Source organism: Saccopteryx leptura, chromosome 3, assembly GCF_036850995.1.
Source record: "Saccopteryx leptura isolate mSacLep1 chromosome 3, mSacLep1_pri_phased_curated, whole genome shotgun sequence".
Classification (NCBI taxonomy): Eukaryota; Metazoa; Chordata; class Mammalia; order Chiroptera; family Emballonuridae; genus Saccopteryx; species Saccopteryx leptura.
In genome coordinates, this window is record NC_089505.1 from 207,893,503 (window position 1) to 207,913,736 (window position 20,234).

General features: G+C 43.9%; 1 protein-coding gene across 1 annotated transcript in view; it reads right to left on the reverse strand.

The window, feature by feature from the left end:
* The window catches only part of VTCN1 (V-set domain containing T cell activation inhibitor 1), a 131,827-nt gene that overhangs the window by 32,589 nt on the left and 79,004 nt on the right, over nucleotides 1-20,234 (reverse strand). The window contains exon 2 of the mRNA XM_066377276.1: nucleotides 2,620-2,684. Within this exon, the coding sequence (XP_066233373.1) occupies nucleotides 2,620-2,684 (65 nt within the window). The remainder of the gene's footprint in view (nucleotides 1-2,619; nucleotides 2,685-20,234) is intronic.

Genomic DNA, 20,234 nt, shown 5'->3' on the forward strand with positions numbered 1-20,234 from the left:
GGGATGCCCACCACCACTAGATAGAACCCGGAAAATGACCTTTCCTTTGAAATGACTCAGTTAGACAAGCTCTGTAGATTGCAGTAGCACAGAGAGCAAGCGAAATGCCTTCAGCAGGTGGTCACTCAGCATCTGCGGGAGCCGAGCTGTCCAAGTGGTCACCATAGCACATGGCTTAAAGGGGGAAATACAGAGGCTTGAGCCTGCACCAGTGGAGACTGGGGTGGCACTTGTGAGTGCTGCTCGTGCCAGAGAAGAAAGCAGGATTGGTGGCAGCAGTTGCTTCTGTGAGAAGAAATTAGCAAGGATGCTGGGCCACGCTGGATTATGGAACAAGGCAGGGAGGTGGCAGCAGAGCCAGGGAACGGGAGTTTTGAGAACACAGCTGCCTGCATCCAAGTCCTAGCTCTGCCCCTTTCTGGATCTGTGGCCCTGGGCAGGTTTCTCACTTCTTTACTCCATAGCTTTTCATTTATAAAATGTGGATGTTTAATAATAGTCGTTCCCTCAGAGGGTCCCTGGATGGTTTAAACGATACAACGCAGGTAAAGAGCTTCATATAGTACCTGACTTGCCACATATTAAACTTCAGTCAATGGTATCCATAATCATTATTAACTAGACTGTTTGGAAAGATTGCAGATTAGAGCACCAGGGGAAAGAAATAATTTACTAAGCCTGGCACTAAGCCTGTGCTCTTTCTAGCATGTTATGCTGATATATCCAGGGTCAGACTGAGTTATGTAGAGAGCTTACTCACTAAAACAGTATCCCCACCTCACATAAAAATAAAAACAATTATCCCTTGCCAATTGGCTCAGTGGCAGATCATCGGCTCAGCATGTGGATGTCCTGGGTTCAATTCCTGGCCAGGGCACATAGGAGAAGCGCCCATCTGCTTCTCCACCCCTCCCCCTCTCCTTCCTCTGTGTCTCTCTCTTTCGCTCCCGTAGCCAAGGTTCCACTGGAGCAAAGTTGGCCCGGGTGCTGGGGATGGCTCCATGGCCTCTGCCTCAGGCACTAGAATGGCTCTGGTTGCAGCAGAGCAACACCCCAGATGGACAGAGCATTGCCCCCTAGTGGGCATGCCGGGTGGATCGTGGTTAGGCACATGCAGGAGTCTGTATCTCTGCCTCCCTGCTTCTCACTTCGGAAAAATACAAGAAAAAAAAATAAATAAAATAAAAACAATTAAAAACTATAAAACAAGTGTAAGAAAGGCCAATAGGTGTTTATTTTCTCAGATGACTACAATTTTTTAAAACCATCATTTTTTTTCCCAAACAATTTGTCCAGTGCTCCTGTTTTGGTGCTATAAGCACATGCCTGATTGGCTTGCTGAGTAGATGGTAACTTTTATCCAGTGTCCAAAGATGGAGAATTTCTCAGGAGGCTATATCCGATGGCTTCCTGCCTTGGCCTCCCTAACTTCAGAGCAGGCCTGTGCTAGTGTGGCCACAGAATTGTGCGAGTTTGCAGAGGCACTCTATGAATGCATTCATAACAGCACATTATTAATTGCACTGATAGTATCAATATTAGTAAAAATGGCAGCCATTTATTACACACACAGATGTCAGGCACTTTACAAACACTTTGTTGTTGAATTCCCACACCACTCCGACTGTTTACTGGTGAGGAAACAGTTTCTGGAAATTTAGGTTATATCCCAATAAACACATAGAGTTAGTGTCAGAGCAGAGATGAGATACATCTTTGTCTGATTCCTAAACGTTTCCACGACACAGAGCTGCTCACAGGCATCCAGTGAGTGAGTGGGAGCACAGGGACTAACTAGGGTCAGGGCCCTTCCGTGCATCCACCTCCTTCTTGAAGGGTCAGCCGGGATAGCAGCACTCCCTCCCTGGAGGGGAGTGACAGAGAAGGCAGCTGAAACTATAAAACTGAAGTTATGAGGTGACAGCTTTGGCCACAGACTGTTAAAATAGGTGTGTTGGCTTGAATCAGACAGCTTAAGGGAAATGGAGCAAAAAACTTGCCTCCGAGAAGACAGCTGCTGGCCCGACTCAATGTCTTAATTAATGTGGCATCCATAACAGATGCTTCGAGCCCGAAGAGGGAAGAGAAGACTGTTCCCTGCAGCTAACATCAATTAGTTGCCTTCAGAGACTCACCATCCATGCCGCAGTGCCCTGTCACCTATGTGGAACAGCAGCCACAGCCAGCATGCTCTTTACCCAAGACCCTGTGTACTAAGACTTGATAGTCTGTAACACTCGGCTGAAGCCTCATTGCAAAGGAATCATCTCTCCAGGTGAGCCAGGGATGGAGTGAACGACTCAGCTTCAGCACTTAACCTGTGATCCCAGAGCATCTTCAGCACTGCCTGATAGAGAGGACACTCTGATAGACATTCCATTTGATTCACTCAAACACCTGGTGATGGACATTCTTTTCTCTACTCCATAAATGAGGGAGCTGAGGCCCAGAGTTAAGAGACTAATGCGAAGAGAATACGATCAATAGCAGGAGGAGCAGTGCTCTACTCTGAGGCTTTCTGGGCCCATAGCCTGTGCTCTCTCCCTTCTTCCACACTGAGTGACTGGAGGCTTAGTGGTGAGGGGAGGACAGATAGTGGTAATGCAAGAAATCACATACCTGAAATACCAAAACCGATAATAAGTGCAATTGCTCCAGCCAAAATAATGATGATGCTGACAACGCTGTGAAGAGACAGGAAACAGGAAATTACCTCATCCCATGTGACATGTGGATTTGCAGCCTGGGCTCACAGCTGTCCTCTGTAAGAGGTGCTATGTAAAATGTCTCAGCTTTCTCTTCAACATAAGCCGTTTCTGTGAACTAGGCACCTTAGAAAGTAGTCCCAAGACTTCTACCTCCATCCCCCTGGGACAGTGACATAGATTAGAGTGGCCCTTTTATTTGATGTATATATCATCTTACTTTCTGTTTCCAGACCATGGAAGGCCATACACAAAGATGGTTGGGCAAAACTGATAGCTCTGTAATGCCAGGTGCCACTTAAACGGCACTGGCTCTGTCCTCAGCTCGCCCTGAGCATTACTGCTCCTCCCTCATATCATTAATCTAGCTGTTTCTCTCCTCCCTTAGACTTTAAACTCCACTAAGGACAATGGTTATGTTCATATTGGACCCACTCATCCTTAGCCATTGCACCCCACAGGTCTTCAACAGGGCCTTATTTTCCCTTGTTAAAAAAGTAATATGTGTTTATTACCAAGTGTTTAGAAAATACCAATAAGCAAATATTTTATCATCCAGACATAACCACAGTTAACTTCTTAATATGTGTTCTGACAATTTTCAATGAACAGAATAACATGTGACATTTGGGAAGTACATAAAGCAGTATTGCTTACATTTACTGAGTGCTAAAATCATGTGGCAGACATGTCTTAGGCATCATCTGTGGATGGTGGCATTTATCCATGTAGTAACCTTATGTGGCAAACAAAGTTATCATCTCCATTTTCCAGATGACAAATGACAGAGAGGTGAAGCATCTTCCCTAAAGTCACACAGTTGGTAAGTGGCACAGCTGGGATTAGAATCTGTCTCTGGAATCTGCACTTGACTACTTCCTATGCTGCCTCCCAAGGGTGGGGACTAACAAACAGGGTGTGTCTCCCCTCTCTGTCCAGGGGACACCAGCTAAAGAATGATTAAGGCAGAACAGAAGGCGCAGGTCAGAGCTGGTATGTTGTAGGGCAATTCCTGGGAAACTTGCCCATTGCTGCTGGCCCTGATGCAAAAGTCATCAGGCCAGTATCCTCAGCTGCACTCTCTCATTGCTGGAAGTTCACACACTGCCCACACCCACACTGGTGTTACTCAACAGTCAGGACAAAAGAAAGGCACAGGGAGACGAAGAATGATGCTATATAGAAAGGAAAGCATGGGCCATTTTACTTTCTGACCTGAATAGGTTCATTGTACGCAGGCCCCAGTGGCTCAGGGAAGGGCCCAGAGAGAGATGACAGACTTACAAGGAACAGTTTGAGTTACAGTTTCCCTGGAAGCCAGGCCCTGATGAGGTATAGCCATAGGGGCAGCAATTGAAATAGCAGAATGAAGCTTTTAATAATAGGGCCTCTGGGCCTGGCCAGGTGGCTCCGTTGACTAGAGCATGAACCTGGTGCCCCAGGATTATGGGTTTGGTACCCCATCAGGGCACATGACAGAATCAACCAGTGTATGCATTGATGAATGGAACAGCAAACTGGTGTTTCTCTCTCTAAAAATCAATCAATACATTTAAAACCTCTCTTAAAAAAATAATAGGGCACCTGCAATTGATTCCAAGAGCAGACCACATTTGACCACTTCGCTATTTACACGCCTTGCTGGCTCTTACTGGTCCAAGTGAGTGAGACAGCAAGGAAACTGAGAGCAAGAGACACTGTTCAGCTCTAGGCCGCTGAGGCAGGCTGCAGACTTGCCGTTGTGACGCAGGGGCTCACTTACCTTGGGGAAATGACTTCAACTCTCTGAGACTCAGTTTCTTTATCTTTAAATTAAGTAGGCAGAAGAGTAATTTCTGCTTTATCTGCTATAAAGGTATGATGGGTTGAAGTGTGTCCCCCAAAATTCATATTTTGAAGTCCTAACCCCAAGTCAGAAATGACTTTATTTGGAAATAGGTTTGTTGCAGATATAATCAGTTAAGATGATGTCATACTGGAGTAGAGTGGGCCCCTAGTCCAAAATGGGGCCCACTCTACTCCAGTATGACATCATCCATACCCCACTAGTGTCCTTATTGATAAGGGAAATCTGGACACAGGCAGCGCAGACACAGGGAAATGCCATGTGAGAAGGCAGCAGAGATGGTAAGTCAAGGAACACCAAAGACTGCCAGCCAGCAACCAGGAGCGAGGGGACAGATGCAGAACAGAGTCTCCCTCATGGCCTTTGGAAAGGACCAATTCTGCTGACAGCTGGACCGCCAGTCTCCAGAACTGTGAGACAGCGCGTCTGTCGGTAAGCCACCAGCTGTGGAACCTTGTTACAGACGCCCCATCAGACTAACACAAAAGAGTTGTTTTAAGGTCAAATGAATGACTTGACAATGAATGTTTTATAACCCATAAAGGGCTGTGCATATATTATTTTTTGTCATTAAAAAGCTTAGTTGCAGTCATCTGCTATAAACCTATTATTAAAAGCTAATGACCTGGAGAATAACCTGGCCAATAATAATAATAATATAGTATTTTGATACATCAAATAGCAGGTACCAGCCTCAGTGCTGAGAGTTCAGTGTTCATTTTCACTTTGAATTATCAAGTCCTGTTATCACCTCTTCCCCTCCACTGCTCCTGGTCGTTACTGTGCATCACCAGCATCATACAACACGCTTATCAGTTATTCTTGCTTCCAGTATGGTCCTCTCTGACCCACCGTTCACACCGCCAGAATCAGTGGTGACTTCAGAATCCCTATATAACAGTGGCTTAGGGGAGACAACCTAGTTGAAAGTGGGAAATAGAGTGGTCACTGAGGCAGTATAATGCTGGGGTCACAAGCATGGCTTTTGGACCTAGCCTGCACAGGTTCAAATCCCAGCTCCGCCACTTACTAATTGTGCAACCTCAACTTCTTATCTTGTGAAAAATGAGTTAACACATTTTTAAAAATCACTTACATTAGTGCCTGACACATAGGAAACTTCAATAAGTATTAGCTATTCTCATTCTTGTTTTTCTGCTTTGGTTATATAACAAGCACATCTTTCTCTTTCTTTCTTTTCTCTCTCTCTCTCTCTCTCTCTCTCTCTCTCTTTTTAAAGTTTTCCATTGGTTTGAGAGAGAGTAAGAGAGAGAAGAAGGAAGAGAAGGAGAGGTATCAACTCGGTGTTCCACTAAGTTGTTCTGTTTTTAATTGTGTATCCATTGATTGCTTCTTGTAGGTTCCCTGACCAAGAATTGAACCCACAACCTGGGCGCCATTGAGCCACCTGGCCAAGGCCACACATGTTTCTAACTTAGGGTGTATGTTTCCTTGTTTGTGCTGATGGCTGTTGTTGGGCGGACTACCCCATGTTTCAGCTACTCAGCTACTAGCAAGAAAGATTACAAAACTGATCATAGAGGTCCTCAGAATAGTCCGAAGGTTTCCAGTGCCTTTCTGTTTCCTTGTAAGAATCCAGTCTGTGATATAGCCGCTGGGCCTTGGAAAGGATTTCTTGGTCTGTTCACCTCACACTGCCCCTGGGATCCTGCACTCCAGCCACATTGAATCATCATAGACCACCCAACACCACAGATACGCTGTCTCCTACCCTCTCTCACTAGGGGCTGGACAGCAAAGAACAGAAACCAGAGCCCTCACCTGTAGGAACTGGACAGTGCAGATTGGGTGTTTCAGTCAAAGCCGCTGGCCTGTTTCCCTCACCTCCGAGCCCACATGCTCCCCCTGCTGGAGAAGCAGCATCCTGCATCTGTAGCAAGTTCCCTGCCTAAGCAGGAATCACCTTGAGATGTGTGCTGGGCTGGTATTCCCTAGGGCAGTGGTTCTCAAACTTTTTGAAGTTGGGCACATTTAAAATCCTACAAATAATTGTAGGTGCACTATATACAAATTTCTTAGAAATATGTTATAATAATTAAGTCAAATATTAAAGAATATAAAGTCCAAGCGTGTTTTTATGGTAATTAAATGAAATAAATATGACAAAATTAAATTTATTCTGACATTAAAAAACATTTTTATGTTACGTTTTTTGAGTTATGCTTTAAAAATTTGTAAAAAAGGGGTTAGAAATTAAAAAATGACAAAAAATTATCTTTTTATATCTATAGATACATTCTTAGTAAGATTTAGTAAATTTGGCAGGTCCCAGCACAAATGTGTTAAGTTTTTTCATTCTTGTGTTTATGAGAAACATGAGCCTGACATGAACTAGCAATTTCTTCAATGTTTGCGAATATATTTGAAAGGCAAACTCTCATTTCCTCGTCAATACATTGAATAATTCCTTTCTTTTTACTCTTAATTGTGTTGAATGCAGAAAACCCCCACCATACATATCATCTTAACTTTACACCAAACAAAGGATAGAAGAAACTTGCCTCCAGTCTTTCTGGGGAACATGGGAGGTAGTGTAAACAATCCAGCACCACAGCTTAACAGCCTTTTGCAACCTAATCAGGCAAGTGAGGTGGGGGGTTGGGCAGACTGTCAGCTTACAGCCAATTCCCCACACCTCTGTCCCCCCAAAATCTAAACTCTAAAAACCATGTTGGTTTTTTGGTCCCCAACAGGCACATATTTCTCTGGAACACCATAGGGTGCACCTAGAAATCTTCTAGGGCGCACTTTGAGAACCACTGTCCTAGAGAAACAGCTCAACTTCCAGAACCTTGAAAAGTAGAGCAGGAACTATCAGAGCAACCAAATTAAATAATTCCTGTCTGCTGCTTATTAATTTTTATAAAAGATGAATAAATCATTTCACATAAGGTATTCTTACATTGTTTTTTGTTTTTCACTCCCCCAGCATAATTTCCAATAGCTATGCCTCAGGAAATTTTAACACCAAACTGTGTCTGCTAACCACTGCATTGGAATTCACAGTGCACAGTTGTTGCTCCTCAGTGAAAGACCCAGATACAGAGGTTCTTTTGGAGGAAGTCTTTACTATGTGAATGACATTGTGCTGGGCAATATGGAGGAGATACAGAGAGGAAGGGAATGAGGTGCCTGCCCTCAACTACTTGGAGTGTAACTGAGGTGAAACACACACATGCATGTAGAGCATACACAGACAGACATGCACATGCACACATATGCCATTGTAATAGCACAAGATAGAATGTGGTCAGGGCTTCAGTAAAGAAAGGAATGCATTCTCACAGGAATCCCAGGTTGGTAGCAAGTATTTAACTGTGAAAGAAATAAGGAGTCTTAAAGTGCATTTCCATGAACAAGTTTCAAAGAAAGTAAAGAGAAAGGCTTTATTCAGGAATATAGGTAAGTCATGCTGCTACACTCTCTCTCAAAAGCAGAAACAGAGAAAAGTGGCTATTTCCCCGGCACTGGACGGGGTCATGACACAAGCATCCCAGAGTTGTGCCTGAGCTGGGACAGGTGCTTTCAGGGGCCTTCCAGAACTCAGACCCTCCTAGGGAGGGGATAGCCTTGTGGCCTGGGACTCTGCCAAGTAACCAACGACCCATGGACGGCCTCACTTACTTCCTTTGCATGTCTTTGTTCCAGCTGCTGTAAGAATACCTTATGTGAAATGATTTATTCATCTTTTATAAAAATTAATAAGCAGCAGACAGGAATTATTTAATTTGGTTGCTCTGATAGTTCCTGCTCTACTTTTCAAGGTTCTGGAAGTTGAGCTGTTTCTCTAGGACAGTGGTTCTCAAAGTGCGCCCTAGAAGATTTCTAGGTGCACCCTATGGTGTTCCAGAGAAATATGTGCCTGTTGGGGACCAAAAAACCAACATAGATTTTTGGAAACCAAAATTTGGAAAACCAACAATTTTTCCAACATTGTTTTTGGAGTTTAGATTTTGGGGGACAGAGGTGTGGGGAATTGGCTGTAAGCTGACAGTCTGCCCAACCCCTCACCTCACTTGCCTGATTAGGTTGCAAAAGGCTGTTAAGCTGTGGTGCTGGATTGTTTACACTATCTCCCATGTTCCCCAGAAAGACTGGAGGCAAGTTTCTTCTATCCTTTGTTTGGTATAAAGTTAAGATGATATGTATGGTGGGGGTTTTCTGCACTCAACACAATTAAGAGTAAAAAGAAAGGAATTATTCAATGTATTGAATAATTCTGTAGCGCTTGGAAGAAATTAGGCATTTCTGGTAAAAAATGATACACTGTGGTCCTGAAAAACCTCACATTCTATAAAACTGCCCAGTGAAAGTAGTAACAGGGCTTATGGGAAAAAATAAGGTTAAGGGCAGACCACTGAAAATCTATGTGACTGTAAGGGGTCTCACAGAAACAACAATTGGTATCTTGGGAGATAACTTGGACAGTCAAACAGGCCAATCAGGAGGGCCAGAAACTGCTTCATGGGATACTAAAAATGCGCAGAAACAATTGAGCAGAAACTCTGGACCTAGGATGCTGTGAAGGTGGATCAGAGGGAAGTATGACCTGGGATGTACAAGGCCAGGGTGTGCTTCTCTGGGTAGAGTGCTCCAAATGCAGATGTTCACTTAAAACTTAAAGAGGCCCCGATGGGTAGCTCAGTTGGTCAGAGACTTATCCCGATTCACCAAGGTTGCGTGTTTGATCCCTGGTCAGGGCACATACAACAATCAACCAGTGAATGCATGAATGATGGAACAATGGATCAATTTTTCTCTCTCTGTTTTTCCCTTCCCCCCTTCCTTTCACTCTAAAAGCAGTAAGTTAAATAAATAAATAAAATTTAAAGAAAAAAAGAACTGAAAGCCACACTAAGCCCTTCCCACTGCAGCTGTCATTCTTTGCAATTTCAGGTCCCCTTGCCTTGGGAAAAATGCATGTGAGTCAACACAGTTTCCATGATTTGACCATCATCATTTCCCTATTTCACAACCATGTGTGAGCTATAGAAACCTATTGCAGCACACAGACTGTCTTACTGAATTACCAAGAAATAAACTAGGATAGAGATACCTATTTTTTTTTTAAAGATTTTATTTATTCATTATAGAAAGGAGAGAGAGAGAGAGAGAGAAGGGGGGAGGAGCAGGAAGCATCAACTCCCATATGTGCCTTGACCAGGCAAGCCCAGGGTTTTGAACCGGCAACCTCAGCGTTTCCAGGTTGACGCTTTATCCACTGCGCCACCACAGGTCAGGCGATACCTATTTTTTAAAGACAAACTTTCATTGTAGCTGAGGTCCACGAGAGAGATAAAACAAAAAAAGGTAAGCTCTGGCCAGTTGGCTCAGTGGTAGAGCATTGGCCCAGCGTGTGGAAGTCCTGGGTTTGATTCCCAGCCAGGGCACACAGGAGAAGCACCCATCTGCTTCTCCACCCCTCCCCCTCTCCTTCCTCTTTGTCTCTCTCTTCCCCTCCCGCAGCCGAGGCTCCATTGGAGCAAAATTAACCGGGTGCTGAGGATGGCTCTGTGGCCTCTGCCTCAGGCACTAGAATGGCTCTGATTATAGCGGAGCAACACCCCAGAGGGGCCGAGCATCACCCCCTGGTGGGCATGCTGGGTGGATCCCTGTCGGGCGCATGTGGGAGTCTGTCTGACCACCTCCCCGCTTCTCACTTCAGAAAAATATAAAAACAAAAACCAAAAACCAAAAGCTAATGCTTATTGGACATGTTCTGTGTGTCAAAGCCATACATACATGTTTCATTCATTCCTTACAGCAATGCTGGGAGGTAAGTATCACTGTCATTGCCTTTTTACATGTGGGGAAACTAATTAGTTTAAGTAACTGACTAAGCTTTCAGAGCTAGAAAGTGGGGAGCCAGGTTTCAAACCCAGGAGTCCAGTTTGCAAGCCTATGCTTCTCAGAGCCATACGTCTAGAGCAAGTACCACATGGCAGGCAGGAGGTTACAAGTTCAGAACTCCCAAAAACCCCTGCATATCTCTCCTGTACCTCCACCTCAAAAAACAAGGGCTTTCTGGGTCTGCTTTAGTACGCAGAGAACTCATCCCAGAAGATATAAGGCACTCTGTTTCATTCAGACGTTAATGGTTTCCATGTTGTCTAATTTCTACCTCTACCTCACATCCTGACAGAACAGAGAAATACCACATTCCTTATAGATTATCAGCTCATGTCCACTTGAGTAACTGATAAATGTTTAAAGCTCTAAAAACTAGATTAAGTTAGCAAACGTGTGATTAATCTGAATAAATTCTACTTTTAAATTATGTATACCAAGCAGAATATTTGAGTAAATCAAGTAAATGTTTGAATAAATCAGACATATTACTTCGTTCATAAACTAACAAAATGACTAGGTTTAGAAAGGAATGCTGATATTGAAGACATTTATTTTAGGCTGTTCACAAAGTTTCTCTCTATTTTTTCCCTTTAAAAGAGAAAAGGAATTATTTTTTAAACAACATGTGGAACAGAGCATGTGTTCTGTAACCGTTTTTCTAGCTATTGATTAGTATTGGGGTTTAGGTTTCTGAGAAGCTTTGATTCAGTTGTCCACTCAATTTTTTTCACCCTGAAGAATCCAGGGTGTAGAGAATGTTTCCCCATCTCTGCATTCCTCTCTTTTATCCCTTTGTACTGGTAAAATCGAGGCCAGCTGTGATCCTGGTAACTGGAGGACCAGGAGGAAACTGATGAGCAGGAGGAACGCCCACAGGGCTCAGGAGTGTGTACGAGAGAGAGGGCCTCCTTTCTGGGCAGCCCTGCTCTGTCCATATGGCTTTAATGATGGTGGCTTTGTGTTTGGGAAAGGGATTTTTGGAAAATCCATGTCAAAGACCTGGATGCTTTTCAGTATCAGGTTGAGACATCCTCTCTTCTTTCAAGCTGCCACTAAGGATGTTGACACAGTATTGTGGGGGTCCTCCAGGCGCCAAGACTACACCATACCTGGGTCTCAATGCCATAAAACCAGGGGGATATTAGGAGCAAAAAGATTTTATCTTGCGTGACAGCTTATTTTGAATGATTGATAGTGGTGGCCCAGTATATTGGGCTGGAAGGATTGCAAGGCTGCCTCCAGGCTCAGCAGGAGAGAGTGCCACCACTGGTTAGTGATTTCTAAGTGAGCATGCAGGCCCTGAGTGTGCCATTGCTGGGTTAGCAGCCGCACATGAAAGGGACTTTAACACTAACTACAAACTACCAGTTTTAGGCTAATTTAATAGCAACCTAATGACAGTACAATGGCAACATTAGCTAATTCTTTATGCATAATTTTGGCCTATACTTTAAGAATAACAGTGATTCACATGTATATTTTAGACAGGTCGTTTTGTTTTGTTTTTGTTTTAGCAAGGGAGAGAGAGAGAGAGAAGGACAGACAGGAAGGGAGAGAGATGAGAAGCATCAACTCATACTTGCGGCACTTAACTTGTTCTATGATTGCTTCTCATATGTGCCTTCACCAGAGGGCTCCAGCTGAGCCAGTGACCCCTTGACAAGCGGACAACCTTGGGCTCAAGCCAGTGACCTTGGGCTTCAAGCCAGTGACCTTTGGGCTCAAGCCAATGACCTTAAGGTCATGTCTATGATCCCACGCTCAAGCCAGAAAACCCATGCTCAAGCTGGTGAGCCTGGGCTCAAACCAGTGACCTTGGGGTTTTGAACCTGGGTCCTCAGTATCCCAGGTCAATGCTCTATTCACTGTGCCACTGCCTGGTCAGGCTCAGACAGGGTTTCTTAAGCTCAGCACTATTGAGTATTTGGATCAGATAACTCTTTGCTGCTGGGGCCTGTGCTGTGTACTGTAGGATGTTTAGCAGCATCCCTGGCCTCTACCTTCTTGATACCAGTAGCACCTGCCCCTCTTGTGACAGCCTGTAGTGTTTCCAGACATGTCACCCCTGCTGAGCACCACTGATCTAGGAGAAGCAGGACCAGAATGGCAATGTGATTAAAAGACACGTCTTTTGAAGAATAGTTGAAGAAACCGTGGTAGTTTATAATTTAAAGAAGTCTAAATGTAGTAATGATTATTTCAAAATTCAAAAGGTGCCATATGGGCCTATTCTCTATCACTCTAGAAGAACTGAGGCCAGTAGGTGAAAGTTCTAGGAGTTTAGAGTGAGCTTCAGTTTACAGAGAAACTTTCCAGCAGAGCTGTCTGCGACCACCGAGTTTCCATCTCTGGACGTGTGTGTACAAACAAGGGCTGAGTAACCAGTTAGAGAGATGTGGGCAGGAAGAGTCCCTTTCAAATACAGTGGGTTATATGATTCTGTAACTGGATACTCCCTGGGCTCTACTCTGGCCCTGTTCTTGCCACAGTTCGGTACTCTGATAGCCCCTACACCTTGGTTGATAACATAACAGTGAGGGCTGATATTGACTGAGTGCCTGACCTCAGTCATCTAGTCTCCACAACAGCCCTATGGGGTAGGTGCTATCATCTTTGCTTCATGGATAGGGAAACTGAGGCCTAATGTTAATGAATGTATCCATGGGCTCAACCCCAGAGAAAACAGAGCAGGATTAGATTCGGGTCTGATAATCCCTGGTCCCTGGCTTTAATTATTATTCTGTATTTCATATAAATGCAAAGTTTTGTAAATCCCAGAGTTCAAATCCATTTCCAGGCTCGCATTCTGTACAGCTGTAACCTATGGAAGGACAACCTGTCCCGTTTTACATTGATGGGAGAAGTCCGTCTCTGTTCGGAGGTATCTTTGCCAGATACTCTGGAAAGGAAACTGGCAGGGGCATCTCAGCTGGAAAAATACAGAATGTTAATCTCTATATACCTTTCCCAAAACAATATTTGAGTTTTCAGAAAAACCATTCTATTTCCTTTTTAAGCCTGCTCTATTTATAACGGCCCCTGATGCCTGAAGCAGGAGCAAGACATCAGCCTCATGCCTGCTCTCCAGAGATACAAGCGGAAACAGAAGTCACTACGAGGCTGACTTCTAACCCTTCTCCTAAGCATGCCTGTATTTCCCATTCTGCCTTATTCTCACTGCAGAGAAAAAGCATTTCTAGAAGATTCCTTCTGCAGTATAACATCCCATTGAGTTTAATAATAAACACACTTTAAACCCATTAGGAATTTCCCAGGAGGTGTCTATACTGTTTGAAGAGCTGGGTATCCCCTGAGCAGTCTGTGTGGTCTGAACTGAAACAGCCTAATTACAAGTCTTCTGAACTGGAGTTTAGGGGAGATTTCCAGAGGCGCTTACAGCACCCTGAGTGAGGTTTGGCTGCTAATAAGCACTTCCTTTGCAGATTGGCCACTGTTGTTCAGGTTGCTACCACACACAGCTCCCTCCACCTGTCTGACATCACCTTGTACCACTGAGCCCTGCTCACCCTGCTCACCCTTCTCACCTTCCTCGCCCTCCCCACCCTCTCCACCCTCCCTACCCTGCCTGCTCACCCTCCTCCGCCCTCCCCGCCCCCTCCGCCCTCCCTGCCCTCCTCACCCTCCCCACCCTCCTCACCCTGCTCACCCTGTTCATCCTCCTCACCCTGCTCCTCACCCTCCTCACCCTCCTCCTCTGGCCTGCAGGAGCACTGTTCAGGGACCACCTGGTCATTTCTGGAATGGATGAAACAACAAGAAGGTGCTGCTGTCCTTCCCTTCCCGACCGCCAACTCCTCATGGGGCCTGGTGTTCTTTGCCTGATGAGGCTTAGTGCAAGCAGGGGACTCGCACAATTGGGCAATGCTGCAATTTGCCCCGTACCTGTGTCCAGATGAAACACTCCTGTCTCCACAGGACTGTTGTAAGGGTCCAAAGAAACAAATTATGGTTGGTAAAGGGTGGATATTAGCTATTACTTTGAACTATAAATGTCGATTCTTATTTTTAGCCTTTCTCACTATCCTAAATTTAAATGACTTCTTACTGCTTATAAAGTTCAAACTAAGCCTAGAACTTCAGATCATCCCCAAGTACTGCAAGCCAGCTGTCTCCTGCTTCTGCCTCCTGGAGCCCTGAATTCTGGTCACACTGATCTATGTTGTCCCCTCTGGCCCTCTGTCTAGAATATCTTTCCACCTCCTCTCTGGCTATCAAAAGGGGACTCCATTCAAAGCCTAGCTCAGTGCTGCCTGCCCCTGACACCTGTCCTGAGGACCCAGCCTGGAGCATGCTCCCTTCCTCTCTCCTTAATAGGTTTAAGGGACTGCGGTGAGAAGATGGATCTCGAAGGCTGGGCTCTACTGAGAGAGGAGGAGAGCCAGGCACTGAGATGGGATGGGAGCTGGGAGCTGGACCTGAGAGGCTCTGATGAGGAAAGACAGGACAGGCTCTCTTGGGGAGAGTGCACTTCCATTAATCCTTTCTCCCCATCAGTCACTGTGATCTGGGCCTTAGGCCCACTGAGCTCCAACGATCTATAATCTAAATTACCTTTGCAACACCCGACAGTCACAGTGACTGTCTCTTCATCCTTTCATGTCTGCAAGGGACCCGTGCTGTCACTGAAGACATTCAAAGACGTGCTTGGGCTGTCTTTTCTCAGGAAGCCTAGCCCTGGGGTAAGTTCCTTGTTTGTTCATTAATAAAACTGGGGACAAGTACATCTGTCGCCCTCAGAGCTTTTCCTACCAAAGCATATCTACCTGTCTTGAGCAGTCTGATGCTTGGGTGTTCTAAAATGGGATACAATGTCATTTTTATATGCTCCAAGGCTCCTGTCATTCATTCTCTTTATCTTAGTTACACCAGAAAATTTCCCCAGTAAAAGCAGACCACCTTATCTCAGGAATCAACAGGGATATGTTTGCAGTCTTCCAAAAGTTCTACCGGGAGTTCCCTGGGAAATCCTCATCTGCTGGGACTCACATTCTCAGGTGAGGCCAGGTAAAGCTTGTGAAGACAGAGGTGTGGAAATCAGGCCGCCAGGACCATTGCTCCAGGGCTGGTCTATCCGAACTGCACAGACTGTAAGGCTGTTCTGTTCACGTAACAAGCCTTGGCTGCCCATACCAAGAATGGTTCTGAAACCCAAGGCAGGGGAGACGCCCCAGTCCTGGGGTCCACAATTGAACTCCTCTGTGGACCTGTCCCTCTGTAACAGACACAAAGGAAGTTCTCCTGGCCTTCCTGGAGTCTGCACCCTGCCTCATCCCTGGAGGGAGCCTGAGCCCAAGGCCTCCTTGTGATTTCACCCTCTGCTGCTTGCTGTTTTCCCTCTGGTCCTGCCTGAGTTCCAGAGCCCCGATCTCAGCTTTCTCCGGCTCAGCTTTCTCCTATAGATTCATTGTTCCTGCACTGGGACTCCCAGCCTGCTACTAAATGCCAGGAGGTCCTAGTGTGCTTTCCTGTGCGCACCCCATTTCCTGTCCTGGACCCGTGGGCCACCCTACACCACACCACTGTGGCCCATCAATTGGTTACAGGGTTACCAGAAGCAGATTTAACGGCGGGCACACTGGCTCACGCCCTGGGCCCCAACTTCTGAAGGGCCCCACAAAACCCCAACTTTATACTTTTTCCTAATGGCACCAAGTTTGGTTTCTTTCTTTTTTTAAAATTTAATTTATTGTGTTTACATAGATTCTAGTGTCGCCCCGATTGCATCCCCCTCCCCCGTATTCCTCTCAACATCTCCCTTGAAGTTTGGTTTTATATGTGCAATTTTAACATTAATAGTACATAATATTTTTTATTTATTTAAAAATATGGTTAACATGTATTTTTATTTTCCCTGTCTCTCTTTTTTTTAAAGGGCCCAATATTTTCTTCTGTGCCTGGGGCCTCAACCAACCTTAATCCGCCTCTGAGGGCTACTATAAAACACAGAATTCTGTTCTGTCTTCTAATTAAGACTTCTTCTATATATTCAAATGCCATATGTTAGCTCAAGGTTTAAATCTAAATTATTGACTTGAGCACAAAAAGGTAAAGAATGCATACTAATTCTAAAAGTTTAAAGAATTTGAACACAAGAAAATTTCACATAAATTTGTAATTACTTTATCCCATTTCTGGCCCCTACCTCCATGCTCCATCTATTTTAAACTACTTTGGGCCCCTAAATACATCAGGCTGTTTCTTGCCTCTATGCCTTGTTTATGCTATTTTCCCAGTTTTTGCAACACAGTAGGAACTTAATAAATGTTTGTTGAATAAATGTTCCACCTTAGAGAATGCTTTCCTGAGTGTGTCCAGCAGATAGTATTTAAAACTTCTTGAATTAATGAATAAATTAAATATCCATACTCTGTTACTAAGGGAAACTAACACATTCTTAACTTTTTATGGAAGAAAGTCTCATTTATCTTTCTCTGTAGAGGAAAATAATCTTTTATAAAATTGTGGTATATGAAATTTTCTGACACTGTGAATTAATACAGAATGCCTTGGAGGATTGGAAATAGGAGAAGACCTGGTTGGCTGGGGTCAGGAGAAAGAATTAATTGATAACAGCTGTGCTTGAGTTCCTATTAAACTTCCATTATATCAGTCACGTCTCTCCACAAATGACTTACAAAAAAAAAAAAAGGCATCCCTCTAAAAGAGAAAAGGAACTTTGCAAGGAATGAAAATTTAAAATTTTGGCAATAGAAATATCCTTAAAAGAAATAATAATCTTAATGAAAATGCTTAAAATGATGAATAAAACCAAACCACACACATGTTTTTTAATACTTGGTTTTGCTGGCAAGAAAAATACCCATTTGCAGAGGCTCAAAACGAAGCAAAAACGTGACTCCAGACAGGTGCTGAATACAGTGGCTTTCTAAGAGCTGTGAAGAATGTCAGAAACAAGGCTCAGGGGCCACACAAGCTCAAGAAGCTGATTGGAGACTCACATAAGCTAGAGCCCCCACTCTCCTAAAGGACAACAGACTCATTTGGTCTTAGTTCTGGGTGAAGAGAAAACACTTTCTGATATCTGAGGTCTGAATTTACAATCCTCCAGTCATGAAGAACCCCAAACCAAGACTTAAGTTTAAAGGGTTCCTAGTTGGTAAAATTCCAATGTTTAATAAAAGCAAAAGCAAGTAATCTCTGAAGAAATGTACTCTCCACCCAGGCCTCAAAGAATTTCAGCAGAAAACTCTTAAAAATGTAAGCTCTAATAAAAAATCAAGTACATAAGGAAAAAGGTGCCATGAACAGAAGAAACAAGCAGTACATTAGAAATAAATAGGTCGTGTGTGTGTGTGTGCGTATATATATATATATATATATATATATATATATATATATTTTTTTTTTTTTTTTTTTTTTTTTTTTTAATTTTTTTTTTTTCTGAAGTGAGAAGAAGAGAGATAGTAAGGCAGATTCCCACATGCACACTAACTGGGATTCACCCAGCAACCCCATCAGAGGCTGATGCTTGAGTACTGAGCTACTTTTAGCACCTAAGGCTAATAATGCACTCCATTGGAGCTATCCTCAGTGCCTGGGGCCACACTTGAACCAGTTAAGCCACTGGCTGCAGGAGGGAAAGAGGGAGAGAAGGCCTGGGAGAGGAAGCAGATGGTCACTTCTCCTGTCTGCCCTGAATAGGAATTGAACCCAGGGCGTCCATATGCCTGGCAGATGCTCTATCCACTGAGCCACTGGCCAGGGCCAGGCTTTAGATATTGAACCCATTAGGTACAAAATATAAAATAAGCCTTCTTAATGTGTTAAAATAAATGAATAAGGAAATGAAAAGCTTTAATAAGGAACAAAAGACTAAAAAATCTGACCAGATAAAAATTTGAAAAAGAACCAAACAGAACACCTAAGAAATGAAAAATAAATAATTGAAAGTTAAAACTCACTGAATACATTAAGTAGTGGATTGGATACAACTGAAAGAGAGAATTAGTTAAGCAAAAGAGTTGAAATATTAAAGAGAGGATAAGGCACATGAGGACCAAAATGAGAGATTTAAAAATTTATATCGAATCAGGGGAATACAAAGACCCAATACAAAGTGAGAGAGAGGCAATAAATGAAGAGAAAAAGACAGGGTATTTTTTAGTATTTATGAAAGATCCCAGTCTTCAGATTCAAGAAGCTAAATGAATCGTAAGTAGAGTAAATAAGAAGAAAACTACAAGACTACAACACTACAAGTGAGACTGAAGAACAAAGCAAAAATCTTAAAAGGAGTAATAGATTACCTAGAATGGAGTGACAGTCTAATAGCTTACTTTCCAAAGTAACAGGAGAAGCCAGAAAAATGATAGAATTATATCTTCAAAGTGCTAAGAAAAAAGGAAATGTAGAGTGTATCTGTAGAACCCAGCAGGTATTATAGACACTGATGTGATATGGAGAGAATGCAGCCCACACCATTAAGGCTTCATGCCCAACAGACTACTAGATGATGCTGTAAAAACTTAAAAGTAAGATGTATAATTTCACCACAGGGTAGAATCAGCTTTAATGGTCATCCAGAGAATTTGTTTTCGCCATATTAAACAACTTGGAGAAACAAGTCATGGACCAAGCTTTGATGTCCAGAGGTCCAGGCTATCTGGAACTTCAAGAGATGGACCAAAGAAAGCTTCCTGGGCCAGCATAGAGTAACCTGAAGCCCAGGCAGCACTGGCGCTCCACGGGGCTGACTCATCTCGTCCTACAGCATTAGAGAAGCAACATGTCTTTCCACACCTGACCAACAGACACACAAAAGGGGTCCAGAGATCAAAGTTAAGATTCAATGAACTTATCTGGAAATTTATAATCAAGAAAACTAGGAAGAAGTGTTTACTATTTTGACTTGTGCATACTTTTTTTGTTTTATGGTTTTGTAATCTTTATACTTTGAATTATATGCTCACTGGCGGGGGCATTGGTGGGCACCACTACCATCTTTTTAATACTTAGGACATTGTTTCTGAGCTCAAGGTCAGAAATACTTGAGGGGCAGGGAGGGAACTACTTTCTTTAATCGGTGGCTTTATTCATGATGTGTATAATTTCTGTTAGATAGTGCCTGACAATGCATTAAAAATGTTAGTTCCCTATTCTGCTGCCAGGAGGCTAAGGCCCACATCCAGAACCAGGGTAATTGTGATACAAAGTGTGATTTATTTCAAGGCCAAGGGGGTGGAGGGTAGAGTTAGGGGCAGAAGGTCCCCTCCAGAGACACTATAGGCAGACTGTGGTAGGCGCTGCGAACCCGACAAGGCCTGGGAGCAGTGCCTCCTGGATTTTCCATTGTTCCAGAAACCGATTCACTTTGCCTCTCATAACCTAGATGGAGATGAGAGAGGGAGCCAAAGCTGGTGCTCTTAAAGCTGCACCAGCCAAGTCAAATCCTAGCTTAGACTTTAAAAGTTAGGGTAAGAGCCTGATCAGGTGGTGGCACAGTGGATAGAGTGTCAGACTGGGATGCTGAGGACTCAGGTTTGAGACCTCGAGGTCGCCAGCTTGAGCGCAGGCTCATCTTGTTTGAGCAAAGCTCACCAGCTTGGACCCAAGGTCGCTGGTTCAAGCAAGGTGTCACTCGGTCTGCTGAAGGCCCGTGGTCAGGGCACATATGAGAAAGCAATCGATGAACAACTAAGGTGTCGCAATGTGCAATGAAAAACTAATGATTGATGCTTCTCATCTCTCCGTTCCTGTCTGTCTGTCCCTGTCTATCCCTCACTCTGACTCTCTCTCTGACTCTGTAAAAAAAAAAAAAAAAAGTTAGGGTA